At 41.6% G+C, this 26,065-nt stretch overlaps 1 protein-coding gene across 2 annotated transcripts in view; it reads left to right on the plus strand.

Moving 5' to 3' along the window:
- The window catches only part of LRMDA (leucine rich melanocyte differentiation associated), a 944,373-nt gene extending 919,170 nt beyond the window's left edge, over nt 1-25,203 (plus strand). For both annotated transcript variants that reach the window (XM_087701792.1, XM_087701791.1), the window contains exon 7: nt 24,476-25,203. In XM_087701792.1, coding sequence (XP_087557918.1) covers nt 24,476-24,555 — 80 coding nt within the window. In that variant the 3' untranslated portion in view covers nt 24,556-25,203. The remainder of the gene's footprint in view (nt 1-24,475) is intronic.
- Nucleotides 25,204-26,065: the final 862 nt, after the last annotated feature.

A 26,065-nucleotide genomic window follows, 5' to 3' on the forward strand; every position in this document is an offset into this window, starting at 1 on the left:
GGACTAGGGGAGACGTGATAGCGGTGTTCCAATATCTCAGGGGCTGCCACAAAGAAGAGGGAGTCAAACTATTCTCCAAAGCACCTGAGGTAGAACAAGAAGCAATGGGTGGAAACTAATCAAGGAGAGAAGCAATTTAGAACTGAGGATAAATTTCCTGACAGTTAGAACAATTAGTTAATTGTTCAGTTAGAACAATTAGATGTGTTTGCCCTGTGCAAGGTTAATATTTACTTCTTATCCCACAAAGAATCATCAGGATGATTCCAGACATGGTTTTCTTAAGGTTTAAGAAATCTTAAGTGATAAACCTAGTGGATAATCGGTGGAAGATCATTAAAGACAGATCCAACCTGGAACTAAGAGAAATTTCCTGACAGTGAGAACAATTCATCAGTGGAGCATTTTGCCTTCAGATGTTGTGGGTGCTCCATCAGTGGAGGTTTTCAAGAGAAGACTAGATAGCCATTTGCCCTGAATGGTATAGAGCCGTGATGGCAAGCCTATGGCATGCATGCCAGAGGTGGCATACAGAGCCCTCTCCGTGGCCACACAAGTTGTCGCCCCAGCTCATCTCCACTGTGCATGTGCACTCTCCTCCTACAGGCCATTTTCAGGTCTCTGCCATGCAGGCGCAGAGGTGGGGTGCATGCAGAGGACATGTGTGCATGTCTGCATGTACGGGTAGCAGGGATGTTGTGTCAGAGTTTGTTGCAGAAAAATCACATCCAGAAAGCACACACAGATAACTGATTCAGCAGGATTCATTAACTTCTTTATATACATAATAACAGATGAATAAATGTACAATACCAATTGAAGATTCTTTCAATGTGGTAGAAGTTAAAAGCAGAACACAAACAGGAGAGAACAGTTTCATTTCAGAGTTCAGAGCAGACAGGATAAGCCTTGTTTCAGTTTCAATTCTCAGCCCAGACTCAGTTCTGTTTCAGCTCCCATTGGCTGACTTAGTTGCTATGCCTATTCATTGGCCGACTTTGTTACCATGTCTCTCCCAGTCATGAATATTCTAACAGATTACATGTGCATGCACGGGGAGGGGGCAGGAGGAGTCCTACTACAGAGGCTTATTAGGCCCAAACTGGGATGAGGGGGATGCAGCGCCCCCTCGCGGCCTGTTTTTGGTCCCAGGAGGCTGCAGGGAGGCCTTCTAGGCCCAAAACATGGCACGGGGGTTGTGTGTGCATGTGCGGGGGGGTGAAGTGAGCTCTGGGGGTCACATGCACATGCTCAGGGGGGAGGGCACACGGGGGTGTCACATGCGCATTGCATTATGGGTGCGGGAAATGCACTTATGTGTGCACACGTGTTTTCAGCACACAACGACAAAAAGGTAAGCCATCACTGGTTTAGGTCTTCTGCTTGAGCAGAGGGTTGGACTAGAAGACCTCCAAAGTCTCTTCCAACTCTATGATTCTGTGACCTAGCAATAGCAATAGCAGTTAGACTTATATACCGCTTCATAGGGCTTTCAGCCCTCTCTAAGCGGTTTACAGAGTCAGCATATTGCCCCCACAGTCTGGGTCCTCATTTAGCTATTTAGCTGGACACTGAATCTAACAAAACATGGACCGAAATCCAGAGTGAAGTCAGGGGAAAGTTGCAAGTGTGGTTTTCTTTTCCTTGGCGTTAAGATGCCACCCAGTGTTTTCCCCCAAATTTCATGCCTTTTACTACAAGATCTACAATCTAGGAAAAATTACTGGTGGGCTTGGCTGGAAAGGCATATGATTCCTTTTATTTACAGCCCCAACTCTGAACGAAGTTTCAGTTATTTTACTCTTGATGGAAAAATAAAAAACCAGAGTCTACGGATGAAAAGACAGTTGGACAAACTCTGTTAAATCTCTGATATCCCGAGACCATATATTTTGCCCAGGTTTTTTCCCCCTAGTTCTCAAGCCTCCCTCCCTCCCTCCCGCTCTCTCCTCTTCTCTTCTCTTCTCTTCTCTTCTCTCCTTTCCTGCTGCTGCTGTTTCCAACTTTTAACTTTTGAAAAGCCAAGCAGTTTAAGAGGCTGGGAGGATCTGATTGGTATGCAGCACCAATTGCCTAACCTGTTCCCAAGCCTGTGCGGAGTGAAAAATGGCCTGCATTTTCTTGATAGCCCATGTGGTTGTAAAGAATAAATGGCTAATGAATTACAGATGAACATTGACGCAAATTAATCTTCCTGATGTCCCTGGGTTATATGGTAGCCATTTAAAAGTTTAATCAATACGCTGAAGTTGGAAACATCCAGCCTGTGCAGTTGTTTGGATGTAATAAACATCAGAGGGGAAACGGCGGCTTGTACCCAGTCCATGTATCATAATGACAGGTATTTATGTTTAATGGACTAAATATTTTTTATTGGTGGAGAGCAAAATGTCAGCCTAACTTTGTAAGCCTCGCATTCAACTTTTCTTTTGTGGTTGGTGAGAGATGGCTGACATGTCAACCGAAAATGAACTGTGTGTGTGTGTGTGTGTGTGTGTGTGTGTGTATGGGTGTGTGTAAATGCCAGTAGAGACAAAGCCAAGGAGAAGCAGCCACATTGGAAAGCAACTGTGCTGCTTTTTAAACACTCGGCGACCATTCATTGAATGAAAATGTGAACTCCGTTTCTGGCGTGACTATAAACCAGTTTCCTAGGGAAGCATTTAATGGGCATTCGGGCAAATATGAACCAACCCACTGCCCGATATTCTTTCCCTCTGGAGCGTGTTATTTGCAGCATCTTTTCACAGGTTTCACATCTGGGAGTTTTGTAATTAGACTGCTTACCATCTCTTGTTCACACACACACACAATGTCAGGGTTCCAAGTAACACCCCCAATGAAAGAAAACACACAGGGCACTGGATGAGATGAGGGGAAACAAGGAAATGCTGTTTAGAACCTATTGTTTTTTTTTGTGTGTGTAGAACTTTCTCTTGGAGTCATAGTTGGGCTACCTGCTTTCCAACATCAGCCTATTATTAACTACAATTTGAGACCATAAATTTCTGATTCCTGCAAGCCTGTTCAACTTTCACATAAAGAGTTTGTGTGTGTGTGTGTGTGTGTGTGTGTGTAGGCAGGATGGTGTCATTCTATAAACTAGTTTCTAGCACTGCAAGTTTTGATATTTGAAGGTAAAATGAAGTAAATGAAGTAAAATTTCTTTTTTAAAAAAATATTCCCAGTAATATCAAGGAATATGAACTAAACTTTAGCATAGCGTAGTACAGAACAGAATGTAGAATAGATTGGAATGGAATAGAATGGAATAGAATATGGAATAAGAATAAAATAGAATAGAATTTGGAATTAGAATAGAATAAGAATAGAATAGAATAGAATAGAATAGAATAGAATAGAATAGAATAGAATAGAATAGAATAGAATAGAATAGAATAGAATAGAATAGAATAGAATATAGAATGGAATGGAATGGAATAGAATTTGGAAATAGAATAGAATAGAGAATGGAATAGAATAGAATATGGAATAAGAATAGAATAGAATTGAATAGAATAGAATAGAGAATGGAATGGAATAGAATTTGGAAATAGAATAGAATAGAGAATGGAATAGAATATGGAATAAGAATAGAATTGAATAGAATAGAATAGAATAGAGAATGGAATGGAATCGAATAGAATTTGGAAATAGAATAGAGAATGGAATGGAATGGAATAGAATAGAATAGAATAAAATAGAATAGAATTGGAAGGGACCTTGGAGGTCTTCTAATGCAGCCCCCTGCTTAGACAGGAAACCCTACACCACTTCAGACAAATGGCTGTCCAGTCTTTTCTTAAAAACTGCCAGTGTTGTAGCATTCACAATTTCTGGAGGCAAGTCGTTCCACTGATTAACTATAAAACTATAACTATAAAAGTCAACCAGATGCAATGGCTGCAACGAAGAGTTGCTCAGAATTTGCTCTGGCTTCTGACCATCTTCTCTCCTAGGATGGATCATCTACAAAACATTAAAAACATTGGACATAGAGCAACCTTTCTGCCTTTGTCATTTCCATACATATTTTGCAAATACAATGTCTACTTTTCGTACATGGCTACGTTAATCTTATTAACACATCCCTTATCCTCCTTTATATATTTATCTATGTATTATCCAGTTCCAGTTTTGCAATCCTCAAAACGTTCTGTTCTGACTCCTTTTCCTCATTTCCAATCCTTGATACATTTTATTCCAAATTCCATAATATTCTGCCTCATCTCTATTTTTGATTTCTACTATCAGTCTGTCCATTTCTGCACAAATCAAAATGTTCTTTATTACCTCTTCTTCGGTGGGGGCATCTGTGCTTTCCCAATTTTGTGCATAGATACCAATCTTGCTGTGGTTATCACGTGTAGCATTAAATATGTCTCTCCTTTACTATCTTTTTCTTTTATTATTCCTAATATGAATAGTTCTGGTTTTACATCTATCTTTTGGTCTAACATTTTCCAAGGTGTTTTTAATGTATGCCAAGGTGGTGATGTGTGGTTGGTCTTGTACCTTGTTTCTTCCTTTCTGATCCCTTCGTGTTCCACAGACAATGATTCTGCTTGAATAGTTCATGTATGTACCTGCTCTCCAGCTGTTTGACTTGCTGGATACTACACTGGATTCTCAGCCTGCTGTATAGTGTTCTGATGCAACTCCAGAAGATGCTGGAATAGGTGAGATGGAGGGCATTTGTCCATACAATCACCAGGAGTTACACTTCAATTATGTTGCATAACTGACTGATTAAACTTTCATCATCGCATATACTCCCAGCTAATGTAGATTACTTTAGTTCTGGAAGTTTATTGTGCCCAGCCAACCTGCAAGTTACGCCAGCAATCTAGTTAATCCAATGGCAGAAAAGCTACCATCGCACTTGTCCTGAGGAGGTTTTTTGTTTGTTTGTTTGTTTCACTTCCACTCTTTTATGTCACTTCACTTTGTGGCAGCCCGTCAAATTCTGGAAGACTGCTATCATATCACCCCCTCATCCTTCTTTTCTCTAGACTAGCCACACCCAGTTCCTGCAATTGTTCTTCATATGTTTTACTCTGCAGGCCTTTAATCATCCTAGTTGCTCTTCTGCACTTCTTTGCATACAAGTCCATCTTCAGATTCTGGTGTTGGAACCATGTATCTCAGACAGCACCCTCAGAACTCAAGCTCCTTTACTTTTGATGCTGGGTAACATATATATTGTAAGGATGCAGTGGCTCAATGGCTAAGACACCGAGCTTGTCGATCAGAAAGGTCAGCAGTTTGGTGGTTTGAATCCCTAGTGCCATGTAATGGAGTGAGCTCCCGTTACTTGTCCCAGCTTCTGTCAATCTAGCAGTTCAAAAATACGTAGAAAATGCAAGTAGAAAAAATAGGAACCACCTTTGGTGGGAAGATAACAGCGTTCTGTGTGCCTTCGGTGTTGAGTCATGCCACATGACCATGGAGATGTCTTCGGACAGCGCTGGCTCTTTGGCTTTGAAAAGGAGATGAGCACCACTCCCTGGAGTCAGAAATAACTAGCACATATATACGAGGGGACCCTTTACCTTAACATTTATATTATAAAATTGGAGTTTACCCTGCAGACGTAAGTCTGTTGCCTGACAAATAACACTGCATGTTGTTTTAACAAAGAGGAAGAAAGCATGGTGGGTGGGAAACCTTTCATCATAAAAGCTTAGGAAAGCAATAAAACAGCCCCCTTTTCGAGAATGTCACACATAGCTCCTTGCATCTGAGATTTAATCTTTTGAAAGAACCAAGCGATCATTCCCAATGGGCTGAAGAATGCAAAAGCCTTAGCCCCCGTTTACATTTGTGTATCATCCATGTTTCAAAATTCAACCCATGAATAACAACACATCAACTACATCAGAGAAAGCGTTGAGGCACAAACCCAATATTTAAAACCCAACATACACCCATTGTTGGGGAATGAAATGCACAGCAGGAATGGTTCCAGTTGACAGACACGCAATGAAGTCACGGCAGACAAAAACATATTAATTATATTCCTTTCGCGATTAAGATTGTAACCGTTTAGATATCTCTAATTGTCCCAGGCTGCAGTGGCTTCCAAAATTTTGTGCTGGGGTTGACAGGGGGTGGTGGTGGAAATCATGGTGGTTTCAAAAGGGTTGAAATTACCAAGGGTTGTCTTGGCATAATCCTGTGTTTGTAACACACTTCCTGGCTGAGTCAACACCATGAGGTCGTAGCCAGGGACAAAACGAGAGAGAATGATAAACCAGGGAGAAGTGGAAAGGAAAAGTGGGGGTGGAGGGGGGAAGGGGGCAAGGAGAGGATCAAAAATGTGGATCCAAAGAAGTATTTGCTCTTCGTGAGCGAGGTGTAAAAACAGACCATTTCCAATGTTCTTAGCTACTTAAGGAAACACAGCTGGGGGAATTGCTTTATAGCATTCTTGCTATAAAGCAATTCCCCCAACAGCGGGGGTATAAGAGATGGTACTTATACTTAATAATGAAAACCTGGAGTCCCAGAGCATGTTTTGTAGGGCTACTCAATATTTAGACTAGACTAGACTAGACTAGACTAGACTAGACTAGACTAGACTAGACTAGACTAGACTAGACTAGAATAGAATAGAATAGAATAGAATAGAATAGAATAATTTGTTGGCCAAGTGTAATTGGACACACAAGGAATTTGTCTTTGGTGCATATGCTCTCAGTGTACATAAAGAAAAAATAAAATATATTTGTCAAGAATCATAAGATACAACACTTAGTGATAGACATAGGATACTAATAAGCAATCAAATCATACTAAGAAACTATATGTTTGTGTGTGTGTGTGTGTGTGTGTGTATGTATACACAAGCCAAATACCCCTCACTCATCACGATATCTCCAGAACTGTAAAGCCGACAGACTTGAAATTCTGCATGTATGTTCCTCTTGGTTTCTAGGTGCTCGCTAAGAAAGGATTTTTCGAAATGATCATCAGATCATCAGTATTTCTTATACAGTATTATATTAACATGTGTCAATGCTAAGGAGTTAGATGTTCTACTCCCCCTCCCCATCTGAAAGGAACTCTGTTCCAACTGCCAGTTGCCTTATATGGGCATGGTCAGTGCATGACTCATCCAGCCTATGGGCTGGGAGTTTAGACATTCTACTCCCCCTCCCCACCTGAAAAGAACTCTGTTCTAACTGCCAGTTGCCTTATAAGGAGTTACACATTCTACATTAAATTTCAAGCTTTACGTGTCCATGTATCAAGCCTGACCACATAGTTTTATAGAGGTATCCAGCTAGTAAAACAATATAAATTGTAAAGATACAAGCAACATGGTTATAGCCATAAGTGGGAAGAGATAGGTACTAGGAAGGATGAGAAGAAAAATAGCAATACAATCTTAGTAAATAATTTGACAGTGTTGTGGGAAGTAGTTGTTTAGCAAAGTGGTGACATTTGGGGAAAACCTGTTATTGTGTCTAGTTGTTCTGGTGTGCAGTGCCCTATAGTGTTGTTTTGAGGGCAGAAGTTGAAACAATTTATGTCCAAGATGTGAGGGGTCTGTAAATATTTTCACAGCCTTCTTTTTCATTCGTGCAGTGTACAGATCTTCAATGGAAGGCAGTTCGGTAGCTATTGTTTTTTCTACAGTTCTAATTATCCTCTAAAGCCTGTGTCTGCCTTGTTGGGTTGCAGAGCCAAACCATTTGATATCAAATGATTGAGAGGAATTTTCGACACTGGGCATGATTTCCTTTTATCTTGGTTCTTTTCTTGGGAATGTTTCATGAACCCAGATCCATATAACAGCTTGACCCAACCCTACAGAAAACCCAAAGATTCCTCTCAAACAAAGCAGCTTACCCCATTTTTTCTTCAATGAGAATATCTACTTCTTAATATTTATTTATTTATTTATTTATTTATTTAGTTAGTTAGTTAGTTAGTTAGTTAGTTAGTTAGTTAGTTATTTTGTCACATGTACAAAATAAGAGGAATAAGAATAAACATGAATAAGAACACAGAAAATGGGTACAAATAAATGGGGACAGTAGGACAGGGACATTAGGCACGCTGGTGCGCTTATGCATGCCCCTATGTATATGTAGTATATGTAGTATATGTAGTATGTAGTACAGTACAGTATCGGAACTATCTGCGATGGGTTAAAAGTTCTGATTCTGATAACATTTTCTAAGTTTGGCTTGGGAGAAAGAAAGAAAGAGACAGGGGGGGAAGAGAGAGAGAGAGAGAGAGAGAGAGAGAGAGAAAGAAAGAAAGAAAGAAAGAAAGAAAGAAAGAAAGAAAGAAAGAAAGAAAGACAGACAGACAGACAGAAAGAAAGAAAGAAAGAAAGAAAGAAAGAAAGAAAGAAAGAAAGAAAGAAAGAAAGAAAATCCATCGTAAATTGTAACGCAGTTGTTAAATTTGTACACTCATCCTCCTTGTCCCGTTTCGGACAAGGAGGGGATGTAGCTGTCTGTGCCTAACTGAAGTTTTTCATAGCATTTGATGCTTCCACAGACCAAGGTGTTTCCAAATTTAAAACCTCTAGGCTTTAAAATGGTGCTCCATCTCATTTTTCACTTCGTATATATACTCCAGATAATGTATAATTGATAGCTTGCATTTAATGACATGGCTGGTATACAGATGTAAATGTTATTATAGCTTTTATATTTTATGTTCTCTCTGAAATATCATTTTGCCTTTGAATAATAATCCTGTTCCAATTTCTGGGGCCTGGAAGGAGAGATGGCGGAGTGTTTGCTGTTCTCTTCTCCCTCCCTTCCTCTCCCTCTCCCCCCTCTCTCTGTCACTCCCTCTCATCTCCCTCTCTGTCTATCTGTGTGTGTGTGTGTGTGTGTGTGTGCGCGCGTGCGTGTGTCTTTCTCTCTCTCTCTCTCTCTCCATGTATTTGTCTGTGTGTTATCTTTCCAGGGGAATATGAATTAGATCTTGTGTGTCATATATTTCTTTAAAGTAATTTGGAATTTTAGGATATAGGATTTTCGGTGATTGAAAGGCTGCCTGGATGAGCTACATCCCATTGAAAATAACTGTACTTGTACATGCTTACATCTGTCTCGGCTCGTAATTCACTTTCACATTGGGTTATAGATGTCTGTATTCAGTGAGTCTATCTCCCCTTCAGGTATTATTTCAGCCCTTTGAGATAATAAGGAAAGTTTAATTGCGTTGTTAATTGATTTTTTGCACAACATTATTACCTTGATTGATTGCCGAGTTGATGAAAATGTTAGACACAGGCAGCGTAAAGTATCAGCGCTGGTAAAGAGTAGGAGTCTTGCAGAGAATAGATAACCTTGACGTTAAGAGCTATATCCTTCAGATATGTCTTCCCTTGACATATTGATGGCCCTTGAAAAGGGAAAAGTTGATTGTATGCAGAATGCAATCATTAAACCCACTTCAGCTAGCTCTTGATTAATTTGTTTTTTTCCCCCTGAAAGATCTAGTTAAAGAGAAGGTCTCACCAGTATCAACAGCCGTTGTTTCCCAGGATTTGCGTTAAAGCATCTTGTAACAGAAGGAAGGGATGAGGCTGTGCTGAGCTCTTAGCATCACTTACCGCCCCTACCAGTTGGCAAATGTGAGCACAGAAGGTCACACATTAAGTCGGGTCGAGTGGGCAGAGCCTCCCACAGCTGCCGCTACCAGTTCGCCAGAACCGGAAAGAACCATCTGAATACGGGCTAGTGGTAGGCCACACTTGGAATATTGCATTCCGTTTTGGTCGCCACAATGTAAAAAAGATGTGGAGACTCTGGAAAGAGTGCAGAGAAGAGCAACCAAGATGATTAGGAGCTGGAGACTAAAACATATGAAGAATGGTTTCAGGAACTGGGTATGTCTAGTTTAATGAAAAAAAGGACTAGGGGAGACATGATAGCAGTGTTCCAATATCTTAGGGGTTGCCACAAAGAAGAGGGAGTCAAACTATTCTCCAAAGTACCTGAGGGTAGGACAAGAAGCAACAGAACACCCAGTTACTGTGATGGTTAAATTACCAGAACCCCTGGTGAATGAAGTTGACCAGATTGGTGACTGGATAACATTGTGAGAGCAGGTCCTGTCTCAGGTTTAACCAGTTCTTCTGGATCCATGGAGCCTTATTTAAATTGAAGAGGAGCTGGACATTTATTTATTTATTTCATCAAGTATGAATTAGATAACAGATATAAGTATAGACATGATTATGAATACAGGAAATGGATACGAATAAATGGGGACAATAGGACAGGGACGGTAGGCCTGCTGGTGCGCTTATGCATGCCCCTTAAAGACCTCTTAGGAATGGGGTGAGGTCAACAGTAGACAGTCTAAGGCTAAAGTTTTGGGGGTTTAGGGAAGAAACCACTGAGTCAGGTAACACATTCCAGGCATTGACCACTCTGTTACTGAAGTTGTATTTTCTGCATTCGAGATTGCAGCAGTTTACCATAAGTTTGTATGTATTGTGAGCTTGTGTGTTGTTGTGGTTGAAGCTGAAGTATTCATTGACATGTAGGACATTGTAGCAGATAATTTTACGCATTACGCTTAGGTCGGATTGAAGACGGCGAAGTTCTAAGTTGTCTAAGGCCAAAATTTCAAGCCTGGTGTCATAAGGTATTCTGTTGCGAGCAGAGGAGTGGAGGGCTCTTCTCATGAAATATCTCTGGACTTGTTCGATTGTATTTATGTCTGATATGCAGTGCAGGTTCCATTTAATACATTTGCTCTGGCAATAACATGAAAGTTTAAAAACTGGTGATCAATGAAGCAACGGTAGCTACCAGCATGAAGATCGTGTTATATGTAATGAATGTTAATGGTTTGTTGTAGGAAGCCTGTTGGGAGCTGGTGGCATGTAAATCCAATCCTTGAATCCATCAGTGTTGTCTTCGGCCATCCTGGACATGCTTTAATGCATGCCGTGGGGACCTGGGGACTTCTCTTCTTTCAAAGTTTGAGCTCTGCTGGAGAAGATTGAGAAGGACTGGAGAGCGAAAAAGCATGAGAAAACATGTTCTCTTCAAGTTGCTCTTAGAAGTGGGTGGGAGAGGGGGAGAGATGTGGGCTTCAGCAAGCAGCTTCAAAAGAATGCTTGGCTTGAGCCTTCATCAAAGTGAAATACTTTTGAAGATTTGCACAGCCCTTCTTCTTCTGCATAAATGAATCCAAGTTTGTACTCTTAATGCCATGTCGGTATTTCAGCCCAAAGATTGCCAGTATTATTGAATTTGTTTATAATGAATTAGAATTAGAATTGAATAGAGCTGGAACAGACCTTGGAGGTCTTCTAGTCCAGTCCCCTGCTCAATTAAGACAACCCAGGGATGAAATCCAGCAGGTTCTGACAGGTTCTGGAGAACCGGTAGCAGAAATTTTGAGTAGTTCAGAGAACCAGCAAATGCTACCTCTGGCTGATCCCAGAGTGAGGTGGGAATGGAGATTTTGCAGTATCATTCCCCTGGAATGGGGTGGGAATGAAAATTATGCAGTATCCCACCTCTGTCACACCCACCAAGCCATGCCCACCAAGCCACATCACGCCCACCAAGCCATGCCCAGAGAATCGGTAGTAAAAAAAATTGAACTTCACCACTGAGACAACTATACTATTTCAGATAAATGACTGTCTATTCTCTTCTTAAAAACCTCCAGTGATGGAGTGCCCACAACTTTTGAAAGCAACTTCTATTCCACTGGTTAATTCTTCTCACTTTTGGGAAATTTCTCCTTAATTCCAGGGTGTTTCTCTGTTTGGTTAGTTTCCAACCATTATTCCTTGTCCCAACCTCTGTTGCTCTGGAGAATAATTTGACCCCCTCTTCTTTGTGGCAGACCCTCAAATACTGGAAGACATATATCATGTCACTCCTGAGTCTTCTTTTCTTTAGACTAAGCCAAACCCAAATCCTACAGCTGTTCTTCCTATGTTTTGGTCTCCAGGCCTTTGATCATCTTAGTTGCTCTTCTCTGCACTTTTCCCAAAGTCTCGGCATCTTTTTTGTAGAATGGTGACCAAAATCGGTTGCAGTATTCCATGTGTGGTCTTAGTAGGGTTTTATCAAGCGGTATAAATGCTTCACGCGATCTTGATTCAGTGCTTCTGTTTATACAACAGAAGATTGTATTAGCTTTTTTGGCTGTCGCAGCACATAGCTGGCTCATATTGAAGTGTTCATCTACTCGGACCCTAAGGTCCCTCTCACAGTTACTATTTTTGTGCTAAGCCTCAATGACAAGCATTATCTTAATAACAACCTCACTATACTTTTAAAAAAATATTTATTATTAAACAGTTTTTTTTTTAAAAAAAGACAAAAAATATTATTATTATTTTTGCAATTTTCTTCTGTACAACATTTCCACCTCGGTATACATCCATTGTAAATACACTTCTCCCCCTTATTTCAGTTTCTCTTTGTCTTTACATACGATACTATTATATACATTCCTTAATTTACAATCCTTCATTATGTACCGTTTCCATTTATACCTGTTTGTTCATCTCTACTTATACATTGCTATTTTCTAACTCCTGTGTTTTCTTCATTTAGTCTTTCCTTAAGCTTTACACTTGTCCTCTAGCCATTTGTACCACTCGTTCCATACCATATAATATTCTGCTTCCTCCTTTTCTTTTATTTCTTTTGTGAGTTTGTCCATCTCTGCACATTCTTAACGCTTTCATTATAACATTCCATTCTGATGATATATTCTTCTTCTTCCAATTTTGTGTATATATTATTCTCGTTGCCGTTATGATATTGATAATTAAATATTGTGGGTTTTTTTGTCATATTTCCTTGTAAGTATTCCCAATAGAAATAATTCCGGTTTCATATCTATTTGCTGTTTAGTAATTTCTTCGAGCCATTTTCTTATTCTATTCCAATATTTTTTAGCCTTTGGGCATAACCACCACATGTGGTGATATGTTCCTTGTTTTTGCCTACATTTCCAACAGTCCGGTGATAAGTTCGGGTATATTTTAGCCACTTTTGCTGATGGGAGATGCCATCTTACTATACTTTTAATGACAATTAAAAAGCAATTGAAGAAGACCATGCTACTTTATATCTCGTACTAATGCATCTATTTCCCAATGGCCTTTGATGAACAAGTCTCCATAAAACCAGCTATGACACAATGAAATGGGTTGTGATCTTTATTAGGCCACCAACACTTTGCCCTGGAGCATCCTGGCCTGTGTTCCAGATGTTTTCCCTAATAAAAACACAGAGCTATTTTCTATCGTGGATTCTTTAGTAACCAGAGGCTACTCCAGAGTAGCTCCTTTTTTTTTTTTTGGCTTCAGTTACAGTTCTTCGTGTTTTCATTTTTAAATGGAGTTTGTCACAGTCTCAGGAAACAGGACAAACTGATTCAGGTCTTGAAACAGAAATGGGAAGACTCCAGTTGAAGTCCATCCTCTCAGGCATGTGTGATTCATTGTGTGATTCTGGACTGTTTAGGTGCTGCCTTGAGGCACTTTAAGCACTTTAGCCTAGTGGCTAAGACGCTGAGCTTGTTGATCAGAAAGATCAGCAGTTCGGCGGTTGGAATCCCTAGCGCTGTGTCACAGAGTGAGCTCCCATTACTTGTCCCAGCTTCTGCCAACCTAGCAGTTCAAAAGCATGTAAGAATGTAAGTAGAAAAATAGGGACCACTTTTGGTGGGAAGGTAACAGCGTTCTGTGCACCTTCAGCATTTAGTCATGTCGGCCACATAAACACGGAGACATCTTCGGACAGCGCTGACTCTTCGGCTTTGAAATGGAGATGATCACCGCTCCCTAGAGTTGGGAACAACTAGCACACTCGTGCGAGGGGTACTTTTACCTTTGAGTTTCTAGAAAAAGACAAGACACTAAATAATCCAGGAATCCAAGGTTGCCTCATCTCAACATTTGCTTCTTTCAAACTGCTGAAGTCTTTCTTGCAAACAGGAACCTCAAACGGAACTTCAATTGCAAGTGGCTGCCCATTGCACATAACGCCTTATGGAGCTTAGATCATATGGAGGATGAGTAAAGTAACAACAGCTTGCTAGGAACCTGCAGTGAAGATTAGTCCACCCCAGGAGAAAAAAGTGATCATAATATCCATTGTCTAAGGCAGAGGTGTCAAACTCAATTTCATTAAGGGTTACATCATGGCTGTGTTTGACCTCGGGGGCCTGGATGGGCATGGCTGACTGGGTGGGCGTGTCCAGCTTGATGCCACACCCCAAACTGCGACTATGTTTCCTCTTCACATTGGGTAGACCAGGCTGAAGCTACGCTGGCCTGATCTTTCCTCTTTGCATTGGGTAGACCAGGATAGATCCACGGTCTGGATCCAACAATATCACGGTCTGGATGCAGCCTATAGTTTGAGTTTGACACCCCTAGTCTAGGTAGATGCCACCACTATTGGTATCCAACCTGTGCCTTCAAATTGTTTCTGTTGTGTAAGATTTAGAAATTCACCTTCACATTTGCTTAGAGCACAAATGCTGATGACACAATTATTATTTCTTTCTTAGACCGGACAAAACTGTTGCATTTTTCTTAGTGCTGGCTTTGCAGAAAGATAGATAGTGAGTGGGATTTTTCAGTCTCCCACAAGTCATATTTCTAGGCCTAAACTGGGATTGAAACCACAGATCCTTACAAAGCATAACATGGACTGTGATGGAAGCAAACAACATTGCTTTAATTGTCCTAGAAGAATATGTGTAGTTTGTGGCTTCCTTTGACAAATTAATGCTGCCCTCTAGTGGTCAAGGTCTTTGGTTTAGGTGGGAATAGATTTCTTTGACCTTTGGAACTTGCTTTCCATTACACAGGAAAAGGGGAAAAAAGAGACCTATTGGAAATAGGCCACATCTTTAGGGATGTATCTCTAGGCATAATTTTTCATGTAAAAGAAAAGCAACTTTCATAGCAATATCAGTAAAATCTGAATATAATGTCTGTTAAGCTCTTCTCTATGTCTGTCTACTGCAGATAGATAGATAGATAGATGGATGGATGGATGGATGGATGGATGGATGGATGGATGGATGGATGGGGAGGGGGATGGAGAGGGATATGATAGATGAAATTATGACTGGGGAGACATGATAGCAGTTTTCTAATATCTCAGGGGCTGCCACAAAGAAGAGGGAGTCAAGCTATTCTCCGAAGCACCTGAGGGCAGGACAAGAAGCAATGGGTGGAAACTAACAAGGAGGGAAGAAGAAATTTGCTGACAGTTAGAACAATTAACCAGTGGAACAACTTGCCTCCAGACATTGTAGATGCTCCAACACTGGAAGTTTTTAAGAAGAGGTTGAATAACCGTTTGTCTGAAGTGGTGTAGGGTTTTCTGCCTAAGCAGACAGTTGGACTAGAAGACCTCCAAGGTCCCTTCTATTATTCTGTTATTCTCAGAAGACACAGCCAGTATGGGAAAGGGTCAGGGTTGCTATTCACTTACTTTCCCTACCAGTTCACAAATGTGAGCTTGCTTTGCTCACACGGACCCAGTCCACGTGTGCGCTTGGCCTTTCACTCATGTGCTTTGGCTTGAAAACATGCCTAAAAAGGACGTCATAGAGCTGGGGCGATTGGATAGGCCCACCTACAATTTCCACTACTAGTTCAGGCAAACTGGTCTGAATTGTCTGAATGCCACCTCTGGAAAGGCTGAAGGATGTTCTAAATCGGGAGTGTCAAATCAAGGCCTGCAGGCCGGATGTGGCCCACGATGTAGCTAGATCCGGCCCATGGGGAATGTCCTTTGGACAGCGAAGGATTGGCCCCTGCTGCCTCAGCCCTGGCCCAGGCCGGCCAGGTGTTAATCTATAGCTTGATGGCTGCCATCTGGGTGGGAATGCGGTCAGACTTAGAAGGAAGGAAAGAGATGGGAATGAGAAGGAGAGAAGGAGAGAGGGGAAGGAGGGAGGGAGGAAGATGGGAATGAGAAGGAGGGAGGCAGGGAATCTGGCCACACCCACCCTGGCCACACCCCCTTCCCGGCCCCCGAGGTCAACCACAACCCTGATGCGGCCCTTAATGAAATCAAGTTTGACACCCCTGCTCTAAATTGTAGTTCAGCAACAACTGGAAGACTTTCTACTGCCAATCCACACCTCATTAGCTGTCTTTGGACCTTAAGAAGAAAAATAAATACATGTAATTTTTTTACACAGAGAGAGGGTGGGGCAGTGTGGGAGGGAGAGAGAAGCTACAGAGCCTTTCCTACGAAGTCCTACCCGGCTATTTAAAAAATGATTGCAATAATTTCTCTGAAAGGACCTCTGTTCCAGGATCTGTGGAAAGCAGTCGCCAAGATCACAGCATTGTCATTCAAGAAGGAAGAGCTGCTTTTTGTTCCCTGTGCAAATGAAGTACTGTGTGACATCTAAGGCACAGTGTGTTATTTGTTTCCCTGCAAGGGGATGTGTAATGGAAACATTCGTGCTCACCCCCCCCCCCCCGCATGCCGCTTTAATCTGCTAACCTAAATGGCTCAGATCCTTAATGCATTAGAGAGCCTTTAAACTGTGTCTCAGCCTGGGTCACAGAAAGCAAACCACCGTTTGTGGCCTGAATACATCATGATGACATAAAAATACTCTGGCATAATATGGTAGATTATTAAACATCTACTGGTCTGTTCGTTTCCATGCACTTGGCCTAGGTCGAATTAAACCTTAGCCTATCCAGACCTGGTTATATGTAGAGTTTTAAGTTGTTTAATAATAAAAAATTCCTGGGCATCTGTTTTCGCCCATTATTATTTTTTTCTTCCTTTGTGGAGAAAGGACAACCCATTTCATCCAAAGTGGAAATACTGCAGTAGAAATACTGAAATGCTTTTAATCACTCACCAGCATGACGATGAGTTTTTACAGAACCATTATTGCAATTTATGTTGGCCTCCTTCGATGTTTTCAAACCTGACAACTTTAAGATGGGTGGATTTCAACTTCCAGTGTTCTCCAGCCAGCATGCTTTAAGACTTCTGGGAGTTGAAATCCATACGTGTTGGCATGTTAGGTGCGTCAAGGCCAGTGGTGAGTTGCCATTTTTTTTTACTACCAGTTTCCTTGCGTGCTCATGCAACGCTTCTGCGCATGCGCAGAAATGTCTGAGCGGGTGAGTGGAGCCTCCCACCACAGCCACTACCGATTCACCCGATCCGGGCCGAACCGGGAGCAACCCACTTCTGATCAAGGCTCACCTCTGATTTCAATCAATATGCAATATTTGAGGTTCTCCTAAGCTTATGAGAGCTGCCTTCAGCACACCATTGGATCTAGACTATTTCGTATTTTCAAGATTGAACACTGGGGATTACTGTTTGCCTTTGGCCTGGAATGAAAATGATAAAATAAATGATAACTTATGAAGTTGTTTTAAAATAGAAAGAATCTGTTCCAGGCAGGTGATTAAAGATTCAGCTGTTTAATTTTGCACTGATTGAAGCTTTCAAATAATTCGAAGGGTTCCCCCACCTCGACTGAACTTTACAGTCAAATCCTGAAAGTAGCTCCCTGGACATTCAGAACATAGAATAATAGGGATGGAAGGGATCTTGGAGGTCTTCTAGTCCAGCCCGCTGCTCAAGCAAGAGATCCTATAACCAGGGGTGTCAAACTTGATTTCATTGAGGGCTGCATCAGGATTGTGTTTGACCTCAGGGAGACAAGGTAGGTGTGGCCAGGGTGGGCATGGCCAGCTTGACATCACTCATGTCAGGAACATTTGTGGTGGCTCGAGTGTTCTGGCACCGAAAACGGGCTCCCGAGCACCGTTTTCACCTGTGATGGCCTCCTGCTGCCCTCTGCTGGTGACAATGGAGCTGGGGGAGGCACACATACACCCCCAGGCTTTGCTTTTGCTTGCAGGGGGCAGCAGGAGGCCATCACAGCCAAAAATAGAGCCTGGGAGGGCCGTTTGTGGCCCTCTTGGATCCCTTTTTTGCTGGCAGTCACTGTGAGCCGGTCCTTAGCTGTTCCTAGGGCAGCCCCACGGGCCAGATCTAAGCATCCCGTGGGCCGGATCTGGCCCCCCGGCCTTGAGTTTGACACTCCTGCCCTATGCCATTCTGGCTATCCAGTCTCTTCTTGAAAACCTCCAGTGATGGAGCTCCCACAATTTCTGAAGGCAAGCCTTTCCATTGCTTGCTTTCATTGTCAGGAAATTTCTTCTTAGTTGTAAGTTGGATCTCTCTAATGATTTTCTACCCATTGCATCTCTGGTCACAGGAACTGCAGCCAATGCAATTGTGGGCATCTGTCTCCCTTCCCTACAGGAGGCTCTAGGAACTGTACAAAAAGAGGCAGGGAATAAGTCATTCAGATCCCAAATAGTGAAATGCTTTTGCATTCATTGCTGGACTTGTTGTTTAAGGTTTAAGGTTTAAGGTTTATTGGGATTTATATGCCGCCCTTTTCCCTGAGGGGACTCAGGGCGGCTTACAACCACAGGGGAGGGGGGTGCAAGGTCAAAGACAAAACAATATGTGCACAAAGAAAAAAAAATAATAAAACACAACTTTCATTCAGCAATCAAACACTCGGGCGGGTAATTGGAAGCCTATCCCCAGGCCTGCTGGGAGAGCCAGATCTTGAGGGCTGCGCGGAAGGTCTGGATAGTGGTGAGGGTACGGATCTCCATGGGGAGCTCATTCCATAGGGTCGGGGCAGCAACAGAAAAGGCTCTCCTCCGTGTAGTCGCCAGTCGACATTGACATGTTGTGCCCTTGTTGTGGGTCGATCATAACTTCAGAGGAAGATTCCTTTATCGCATTAGTATTTCTGTTTCGAGAAACTAGTATATCTTTCATGTAACACAGGGGTGTCGAACTCATGGCCCATGGGCTGGATGCATCACGTGCTGGCTACACCTATCCCCGATTTATCCGAAGGGGAAAAAGTCATGATACGTCAGGTGATGACAATGTGACATCGCAAGTTTGACACCTGTGATGTAACACATTGGTTGATCCTTTATGGGGTACCTATAACATTAATCCACTTTCAGCCTTCCACCAGGCTGAACTACTGGTAAAGGGGAAGAGGAGCGGAGAGGGGAACAGAATGGAATGGAATAGAATAGAATAGGACAGAAGAGAAAATTAGGATAGGATAGGATAGGATAGGATAGGATAGAAATGTGTTTAGAATAGAATAGAAATGTGTTTAGAATAGAATGGAATAGAATGGAATAGAATGGAAAGGAATAGAATAGAATAGAATAGAATAGAATAGAATAGAATAGAATAGAATTTCTCTATTTAGAAGGATGTTGAAGGCACCATTATCTCAAATTGTTCCAGTGTTTAATACTAATTGGAAGGAAATGTGATCCAGTCACATGATCTCATACTCTGAAACAATGCCTTTTTATTTCCTCCAAACAAGCCTGTACATTGTATTTTAAATATTCAGGGGTTTTGAATGCCGCACGCTCATTTTTAATGCCTATTTTTTTAAACTTGCATTGGTATGCAAGCATGTATTTGTTTATGAGGATAATTGCTTCCCCCTCCCGGACTTCCCTCACCCCACCCAAGCTCCAGTAGGGTCTTCCGTCCTAACAGTCCAATGTAACATTTGAGTGAGATAGATATCTCTGCACACACGCGAACGATGGCGAGATTGTTACTTACTCAGTATAATTAGAACATCCATTTCGCAGAGGGAAAACATTTAAAAGATAAAGAGTGTATTTAAAAATGAATCTTCCCCTTACAATTTTTTCATAATTATACTTTTAACAGCTTTTGGGGCGACGGTGGAAGAGGCTACTTAAGAAAAATTAGGTGCTTCATTTGGAGAAGAATGATCCTTCAAGAGAAGGGATTCTGTCATTTTTCAACAGCCTGGATAGAAAAGAGCTTCCAGTTCTCATTGTATCGGAACTATATTTCGCTTATCAGGTCCAGCGCTGGATATTTTAATTAAAAATGCCACGTAGGTCATTAAAGGTTGGCCATTCTCTCTCCCTCCCTCCCTGTGTGTGTGTGTGTTTGTGTGTGTTTGTATGTGTCTCTGTCTCTCTGTCTCTCTCTCTGTCTCTCTCTCTCTCTCTCTGTCTTTTTGTGTGTCCGTGTGTGTCTGCCTGTCTCTCTCTCTCTCTCTCTGCCTCTGTCTCTCTGTCTGTCTCTCGCTCTCTTTACTACACATTTTCTGGAATTATTTTCAGAAGCTATTTTCAGAAGGAGAAATATTAGAAAAGAAACATCTTTCTCCCATTTGCTCTTCCTAAAGCCCCCAGCATTTGCAGAGTTTTCTCAGCAGCTAAGAGTGGGAAAGGGATGGTGTGTGTGTGCATCTGTGTGTGTGTGTGTGTGTGTGTGTGTGTACATAAATCCTTGTGTGAGTCTGCCTCTCTGTGTATAAAAGATGCAGGCCTCTTTGTCACCTCATTGAAACGATAAGGGAGATTATTGCTTTACAAATACCGTAACCTTCCTGATAAAAAATAATAGTCATTCTGCTGAGACTGTTTTTAGCTTAGCTTTTATCAGGGACCTCTGAGCAAAAGAGAGAGAGAAAAAAAAACAATACACACACAAATGTGAACATAAACCACCCAGTAATGGAACTGAAGCTGCGCTCCTTAGTGGGTGCTCTCCTTGAACACAACACTTCATTAATTTAAACCAACGTCAACCAAAGGAGTTGAAAAAAGAAAAAAAATCCAGCCGGCTTTAACAGTCACAAGTCCTTTTTCTCCTCAGGCCAACCACAGAAGCAGCATCTGGATTTCATTCCTTCCTCCTGCCAGACCGTCCAACCTCCTTTGCCCAATGTCCCTGGAACTGAGTGCCTTTCCTTGAAGGACTTTATTTAAGGTGACAGCTCCTCACACTTCCGCGTTCAGATCACCTCAAGTCGCCGAGATCGCCCTGAAAACGAGAGCACTTCTGCCACAAATTCCAAATTTAGATTGACTGAGGTTGTCCTTAGGCCTCTCGTGACAGCGGAGGCTTGCCAGGGACTTCAGAAACAACACTGGACTTTGTAATGATGTCTAGGGAAGGAAAAGGCGGGGTAAAAAAAAGAAAAAAGAAATCTGCAGGAACCACAAAGAATATTCTAAGTGATGGGAAAGGATGTCAGGTTTTGTTAGCGCCGACGACAGTGTCAGAATATACGTGGAGCGATACAGGACCAGTATCTCTGACCTGTGTTTCTGTTTTCTGTCACTGCACACAATTCCAGGCTTGTCTTGAATCCTGACAGTGTCTTCTCAGATCAAGTTATTGTCCAAATAGCCACTCTACCCAATCATCGCCTTTTGTGGGAAAGCCTGGCCTTTTGTCTTGAACACACTTGACGTCTATTTAAAATCAGGATGGTGACGGCGGGATCTGTTTGACTGTCAAGAGATCATTGACAATATTAATATGCTGCCCTCCTTGTCTCATTTTCTAAGCCGCGACACCTCATCGCAGGTCTGATGCATTCATCAAAGGAGCACCACGATTTCCATAAACAGCCTCTATCTGAGAGAGAGAAGAGAGAGAGGGGGGGGAGGGAGGGGGGGAGGGAGGGAGGCAGGATTGACTTTATGGATAGCTTTATCAGTCCCATCTGCCAAAGGAACTTGAGGAATGTTGTTAATAAAAGACAACTCGTGCTAATAAAAATACACTTCATGGTCTTTAAATTTTGATACTTAAAATCGACAGCCCTGGGTAGCCTCCTGGGGGGAAAGAGAAGCGGCGATAGCTTCAGTGTTTGTCATGAAAAGTCATTCTGGAAGATAAAAGCCCTGTTTTTCATGGATGGTGACTTCCAGAAAAAGAATGGGGGGATTTATCTATTTCTGATAACATGTTACCTTCTCAGCTGCTCATCCGTCAGTCTCACCTATGTATTTCTTCCTTAATCTCTGAAGAAAAGCAAATATGCATTGAAATATGGAATTATGTGCATATTATATTGTTCATATTACCCTGTTTCCCTGAAAATAAGGTTTCCCTGGATAATAAGCCCAATTGGGCTTTTGAGCACATGCGCTAAAATAAGCCCTCCACTGAAAATAAGCCCTTCCCGAAAATATTGCAACACAGCAGCAGCCATGAGGTGACCACGGTCTCCGTCTCCTGCACCTCAAAAATAATAAGACCTCCCCGAAAATAAGGCCAAGCGCTTATTTCAAGGGTCAAAAGAAAATAAGACCCTATCTTATTTTCAGGGAAAACACAGCATATATAATATAGTCTCTCCCAAATTAGGTCTTTTCAAATACATTGTTTTTCAAAATAGATTTCAATATATTCTTTCAAAAGACACTTTTCAAAATAGATTTCAATATATTCTTTCAAAAGACACTTTTCAAAATAGATTTCAATATATTCTTTCAAAAGACACTTTTCAAAATAGATTTCAATATATTCTTTCAAAAGACACTTTTCAAAATAGATTTAGACCTGTAAATGTATCTGAAAGGCAGCCCCCATTGAATTCAATTGATTACACTCAGCGCTCATTATTTTTATTGAGTTTATTGTTTTCTGGGAATTTTTAAAAGCAGAAGAAATATGGATAGCTTAGCTGTGATCTGGTAGATCAGATTAATTTGGAAGCAGCAACAATTGAAAATATAGCTCACTAGGGACAAAAATTTCAGTTGCAGTTATAAGACTTTTCAATTGAATTTATACCCTTTGTCTTTATTTTTTTTGTCTCAAAAATATTTAATCTGAAATTAAAAAATGCTTAAGGATTAATTTAATTTTGTTGGCCTACATTTCAAAATCTGATGAAAGGCTTCTTTCCAAGACTAATGAACAGATCAATCTAACATCCTCCTGATTTTGTGTGTCTTTGAACTTTACAATGAAGAAAATGAACATTATTTTAGTATCTATTAATATGTGATACTTTTATAAAGGCTTTTTTAAAAAAATAGAGGCATATTTTGGAAGGACAACATAATCAAATATTTATTTAAATAGAATTATTGTGTTCTTTTTAAAATCCACAAATAGGATAGAACAGATTTATTAGCAAATAGAAATGAAATGTTTCTGCCAAAGAGTCATTGGTAATGTTTGACCATTGAGTCCTAGGGCAAGTATCTTCCATGTGTTTTGATTCCAACTTGATTCCATTTGATTCCGTTTTGATTCCACTCTAATGTTCAGAAATTATAGAAGTTGTAGTGCAGACCTAATTCTGTATTATATTTCTCTTGAACAGAACATGTAGATTTAGAATAGAATTGCCAGAGAATTTCACCTGAGTTTATGTTATAATATATGTTGTTTATTAACAAGAAGTTAGGTAAATATATGAATGAATATGTTTTGCATTGATATTTTACTATGTGGTACTATGTGATATACTGTATAATGATATGGTAAAGATAAAGATTCCCCTCGCACATACGTGCTAGTCGTTTCTGATTCTAGGGGGTGGTGCTCATCTCCATTTCAAAGCTGAAGAGCCAGCGCTGTCCGACGATGTCTCCATGGTCATGTGGCCGGCATGACTAAACGGCGAAGGTGGATGGAATGCTATTACCTTCCCACCGAAGGTGGTGCCTATTTTTCTACTTTTCATTTTTACATGCTTTCAAACTGCTAGGTAGGCAGAAGCTGGGACAAGTAACGGGAGCTCACTCTGTTACACGGCACTAAGGATTTGAATATAATGTAATGATATGCAAGAGCTAATATATTTTCAAGGGATCTCTGCAGGATGTGGCTCCAAAAAGTCGAGAAGTCAACCATGACAGTGTGAACTTCAACTCATTTTTGTAGCCTGTGTCAGAGATGTGACACACCCAAAAAGAATGAACTGCGGTCTGATTGCAGCATTATGGCCAATGTGTTGATCTATAGACACCTCTGTGCATTTTCTTGCTTGTGGTCTACCCAAACAACCAGATTGCTAAAATTCTATCTAAAGTACATAAATGTTGATGTGTAATTTTGCTCTCTGAATTTGAGTGGAGTCATTGCGAAGTAAATTCAAAGTCAAATTGTATGTGAAGATGCAAAATAGACATATTTAGTATTGCCTGATGAAGTGACAACATCTAGTTGGCCTTGGCTGATCTCAAGGACCTAATTTGTATTTGGAGTGATCTATAGGGCAGAACTGTAGAGATGCAGTGGCTCAGTGGCTAAGTCGCCAAGCTTGTTGATCAGAAGGTCAGCAGTTCAGCGGTTCGAATCCCTAGCACTGCCTAATGGAGTTAGGTCCCGTTACTTGTCCCATCTTCTGCCAACCTAGCAGTTGAAAGAGTTTCATCTTCAGGATCTGGCCTTCTAAAGAGCAGTCAGAGTTGATCTCTTCTAGGACTGATCAGTTGGATCGCCTTGCAGTCCAACGGACTTGCAGGCCATAAGAGACTGAATACTCAAATACATGATTGGAAGAAACTCAATTTTTATACTCCTTGTTTTTATTCCCGTCCCCTGTAAAGGCTCACATTATACACATCAAAGTAAACCTTTCTGGTTCTCTTTCTTTGCTGCAGGTGTTCTGGGGAAATGCCGCTATGTCTACTATGGGAAGCATTCAGAAGGCAACCGATTCATTCGTGATGACCAGCTTTGAGGTCTGCATCATCCTAGTTGTTGGCGCGTACTACCCAACACATCTTCCATTTGCATCTGCAGATCAAGCCATGCAGTGGTACACCCCATACACCCACACAGAACACCCACACAGAACACCCACCGTGTTCAATTGGTCGAAGGGAAAGAATGAGGAAGTGTCAATCAGAGTCCTCCAGTATCTTCTGCTGACTTTGCCGGGCCTGTTATAAAGCATCCTTCTGCTCAAGTCTGAGTAGACACATAGATTTTGACAGGATTGCCTTTAAGCAGGTTCCAACTACCCCAGTGACAGACGGCTGCAGCAAAGCACCAGACCTGACAGCAGGGACACCCATGATGGATTGCCTGACCCAAATGTTGCTTACAAAAGAGCAAAAGGTCACACCTGGGTCTCCCTGAGCATGCTCAGACGGTCCGAAGGATCTCCCTTCTGGCTTTTCGCCTGTTGAGTGTGAAATCTACATGTCTGTCGAAAAAGAACGGGTGCAATTGGAGCAGTTTAAAGGGCATCGCTTCCTTATCCGACTTTATTTTCCAGAAGAATTAAATATTTCAGGTGGGCCTACGAAGAACGTGTGGAGGGCACGGCAGGGGGTGTGCTGCTTGCAAAGGAAAAATAAATGTGATTTAACTGTAACATCTGGAAGTGTGGTTTCTTGAGGGGAAAAAACTGGGGGGAGGGGCGGTGTTGAAGCTTGACTGGAAGGAATTTGGAAAATTAAGAATCTGCGGAACTAGTTATATCTCAACCTTCTGTTTTTGGTGAAGGAAACACCTGAGGATACTTAAGAGTCCAGGGATATGGAGGTCAAAAAGAAGTCAAGAAGGAGACTGTTACCACCACTACTTTACATGCAAAGCCATCTTCTAGGCGAAGCCATTTTTTAAAAACAATTCCCCCACCTCCAATGATGGCGCCAATTGTTCTGACCGAGGCTTCCCAAGAGCATGAAGCAAACTCCTTGTTCTGACAAAAAACCCTTTTATTAATTTACTGTGAATTCTGCTCATTCAGATCCAGCAAAGTCTTTCAAGGGAGGATTTACAGTCACAGACCTTATCTGGCTTGGAGAGCTGCCAGGCCGATATCTGCAAAACTTGGCAAGGAGCCTCGAACCAATTAAGCGAACTAATTGTCTCCTGCAAACTCCACTCCCCTTTCACTCCTCTTTTATTTCCTCTGGCAGGGGCCATTCATCTTCCATCTGTCACCTTACTCCCAAGTCAACCCCTGTTCTTTAGCTGTTCCCTTCGTCTGGCAACTCTGTAAATGCGCACACTGGGAACAGGCTCCAGCTGTTCATCTGCCTCATGGATGTCTGACTCCAAAGGCAGCTGATAAGTGGCATACGGCCCTTGCCCCATCTTTGCCTCTGACACAGAGGCCTCATCAGAGCCCTCCCCAAACTTCACAACTGGCCCATGTTCCTCCCCAACCTCCTCACTGTCCGAATCTGCTGCCAGCTCTGCTGGCGGGTCACAACACCAATTCTGTAAAACAATCTAAG

Source organism: Thamnophis sirtalis, unplaced genomic scaffold (genome assembly GCF_051295495.1).
Source record: "Thamnophis sirtalis isolate CommonGarterSnake01/CBP01778 unplaced genomic scaffold, rThaSir2_p1.2 scaffold_15, whole genome shotgun sequence".
NCBI lineage: Eukaryota > Metazoa > Chordata > Lepidosauria > Squamata > Natricidae > Thamnophis > Thamnophis sirtalis.